Source organism: Vicia villosa, unplaced genomic scaffold (genome assembly GCF_029867415.1).
Source record: "Vicia villosa cultivar HV-30 ecotype Madison, WI unplaced genomic scaffold, Vvil1.0 ctg.000146F_1_1, whole genome shotgun sequence".
Lineage (NCBI taxonomy): Eukaryota > Viridiplantae > Streptophyta > Magnoliopsida > Fabales > Fabaceae > Vicia > Vicia villosa.
In genome coordinates this window covers 537,024-540,593 of record NW_026705038.1, presented here as the reverse complement: position 1 = coordinate 540,593, position 3,570 = coordinate 537,024, and the positions used below count along the sequence as shown (strand labels likewise).

At 33.6% G+C, this 3,570-nt stretch overlaps 1 protein-coding gene across 1 annotated transcript; it reads right to left on the bottom strand.

Annotated features, from left to right (window-relative positions):
• Positions 1-251: 251 nt before the first annotated feature.
• Positions 252-944, bottom strand: LOC131624640 (uncharacterized). Its single transcript, XM_058895579.1, has 3 exons — positions 678-944; positions 491-598; positions 252-419 (listed from the first exon to the last, which is right to left on the bottom strand). Exons 1-3 carry the CDS (start codon positions 942-944, stop codon positions 252-254), a joined length of 543 nt encoding a protein of 180 aa, XP_058751562.1.
• Positions 945-3,570: the final 2,626 nt, after the last annotated feature.

The following is a 3,570-nucleotide window of genomic DNA, read 5'->3' as shown; positions in this document are numbered from 1 at the left end:
TAAAATTCAACATCATTCATCTCTACATTTTCACTATCGCCTTCTCCTTCGGGTTGAAGTGGCAAATTTTGATTAAAATTAGGCATAAAGCTTCCAAACATTCGCTCCCAATGCTCCATCTTTTGTTTTATCATTTCTTGATCAAGATTTATCTTCTCAAGTTCAGCAGTTAATGCTCCAATCTTAGCCTCCATAGCAGCAACTTTATCGGACGACACATCATTATGCATAAAAGATGATGATCTTAAAGTTTATTTAACATTAGCAGCTAAAGATCCTAATCCAAATATGCGTCCTTTCTTATTTATGGCTCCAACAACATTCATGTAAACATCGTTATCAGATTGTTGGGTAGATTGCTCGTTGCTGCCCCCACCACTTTGTGAGTTTTTCTCAAATATTTGAGTTTGGTACATCTCCTAAAAAAATAGTTGCTATTAGTTTATATTTATATTTATAAAAGATATAAACTAGTGTAATGACTACATACAGCTATCTTATCTTCTGTTTCATTAAACCACTCATTTGGTTTTCCCTTTGGTCTATGAAGACGTTGGTAAAACTCAAAACATGTTGGTTCCCTATGCAACTCCACCCTCTAAAGCAACAATTAAATATAATTTAAATTAATATAAACATATTTAAAATTAAACATGGCATTTATAAGAATTACTAACCATCTTTTTGGCATGTTCTCTAGTAGATATAGATCCTCCATTATGCACATTAAGTGCAGCTTTACATTTTCTATTTTGTTTATTAATCATATAAATATTTTGCCACTTTTCATCTTCCCATTGAGCCTTTAATTTCTTTAGATCATCTTCATCAATCCAACCACCTTCATCCTCACCACTACGAACCTTATACAGATCATTTTTTAGAGCCAAAGATCTCCTACTATTAAAGCTCTTGTCAATATTAGCTTCATATTTTTCAGCCATTTGTATTTGGGCTAAAAAAAAATATTGCAACAAAAAAAATAAGGATTTAATATCATTGTCCTCTAGGGTTGAATATGGAAGCTTGTATCATCCATAAACACAAATGATCTATTAATAATAGAGAATACGAAAACTAAACTAAATAAAAACATAAATTAACCAGAATGCATATTGTATACTACATGCACAAACTTTACAGTACAAATATATCATCCTAATATAATATCATTATTATATATCATCCTAATATAATATCAATACAAATATAAAATTGCAAGTGAGCATGCACAATATATAAGTAGCCTATCATCCTACTATAACTAAAATGTGACCCTCACAAAAGTAATTATATATAAGTAGCCTAGCATCCTATTGTAACTATAATGTGACCCTCACAAAAGTAAGAGCAATGGAAGTGTAAAATAAAGTCTGAAAGTTTGACACTTGGGTTAATATTTATTAACAAACAATAATAAGTGATATTCATAACAAAGGGAAGGGCTAACATCCTAAACACTCCAGAACAACTTGCACATATTAATATCAGATACTTCTAACCTAATTTTAATAACTTTAAATTGTCTCTCAACTTTTTAAAATTTCATAAAAATATCTCAACACATTTTAAAGTTAATTAAGAGGAATTTTTTACTCTAACAAAAACAAAATACTAATGAAGGAAACTCAATTTCCAACAATTCTAATTGCCTGAGAATTTTCAACTACCCTATCTAAACACACTCTCTAAGTTTTTATTGACATCATTAGTACCAGAAACAAATCAATACTAATTTTTGGTTCTGAAAAAATGGCTATACCAGAAAGTGCCGATGGATATCTAGGGCTCTGTCTACAGAGTCCTAAATGAATTGCAAGTGCACAACCTAGCGAAGTAGTATAAAAGATTATCGAACCACAAAGACCAATCGTCAATTTATCAATCCTATTGCTAAGGTGCTTAACTAAGGTAAATCAATATAGTTGAATGGGTGCAGTGCAAGGAAAATAAAGGTATAAAGTAAATAACAGATAAAAGCAACGGGATCGAATGTAAATCACGTTAATCCGACAATGTTCCAGTTATACATGTATAGAACTACTTTTGAGGCAATATTTTCTACTTATAGAAAGGAATGATTTATCGGGAACTTGTCGCTTTCGGGTACTAAGAACCGAGTTTACCCTTTAAGTCTACCCCTTCATTTGTCACATAATGAAAAGTGCGCATCGCGTTAAAGTAGTGAACCTATTTTTAAGAAATTAGTTACTTATCTTAGTATTAATTTATCTTAACTTGGGAAATTTGACTTAAAGAGATTCTTGGATTTTGGCCAAGAATCATATTTTAAACCCATAAACGCGTCCGAAAATAGTTTCAAAATCGTTTTCTAAAAATATGTTAAAAATCCCTAGTTAACCAAACGAATGGCTTTCGCTCTTTTCGTTTGGTTAAGGACTAATCTAGTTTGATCTTAATTATGGACGGCTTTCGATCTTACCCATAAACATTAAACACAGTAAACCAGTATTAAAAGTTAAAACATCCTCAGTAGTGTTTCTATTAATATAACGTTGGAACACGATCGTGATACGATCCTTACATTCTAATCCTTATAAATTTAGCCAGACATAGAAATAAATGTCAGCCTATAAAACTTGTAGGCTATGGTAAGAGCAAGGTAATGTAAATAGTGCGATCACTGACCTTCCCAGTCTAATTCAGTTACTACGAACAGTGCTGACACGACAAGAGAATCTAATTCTATCATCACGAACGATGTAGACACGATTATCTCTCCAAAATCTAATTCGGTTACTACGAGCGGTGCTGACACGATCGACCTTTAAAGAATCTAATTCTATCATCACGAACGGTGTAGACACGATCATCTTTCCAAGATCTAATTCAAGTATTACGAACGGTACTGACACGATCAACTTTCAGAAATCTAATTCCATCATCACGAACGGTGTGGACACGATCAACTGCTGCTAAAGTCTAATTCGGTTACTACGAACGGTGCTGACACGAAAAGAGATCTAATTCTATCATCACGAAAGATGTAGACACGATCATCTTTCCAAGATCTAATTCAAGTATTACGAACGGTACTAACACGATCAACTTTCAGAAATCTAATTCCATCATCACGAACGGTGTGGACACGATCAACTGCTTCTAAAGTCTAATTCAGTTACTACGAACGGTGCTGACACGACAAGAGATCTAATTCTATCATCACGAACGATGTAGACACGATCATCTTTCCAAGATCTAATTCAAGTATTACGAACGGTACTGACACGATCAACTTTCAGAAATCTAATTCCATCATCACGAACGGTGTGGACACGATCAACTGCTTCTAAAGTCTAATTCGGTTACTACGAACGGTGCTGACACGACAAGAGATCTAATTCTATCATCACGAACGATGTAGACACGATCATCTTTCCAAGATCTAATTCAAGTATTACGAACGGTACTGACGCGATCAACTCTCAAAGATCTAATTCATTTACTACGAACAGTAATGACCCGATCAACACTCAAACAACTACTTCTCAAACACTCCAAACACACTCTAAGGCATGATTTACTGGATGGCGTCTTTAAGCCCATCCC

What these genes read in the sequence shown, in the direction of transcription:
- LOC131624640 (XM_058895579.1), bottom strand. Translation starts at nt 944, where the DNA reads ATGGCTGAAAAATATGAAGCTAATATTGACAAGAGCTTTAATAGTAGG. An exon ending in GAGAACATGCCAAAAAGATG is followed by an intron (nt 599 to 677) that starts GTTAGTAATTCT and finishes TTGTTGCTTTAG; the next exon opens with AGGGTGGAGTTGCATAGGGA. An exon ending in AAACAGAAGATAAGATAGCT is followed by an intron (nt 420 to 490) that starts GTATGTAGTCAT and finishes CTATTTTTTTAG; the next exon opens with GAGATGTACCAAACTCAAAT.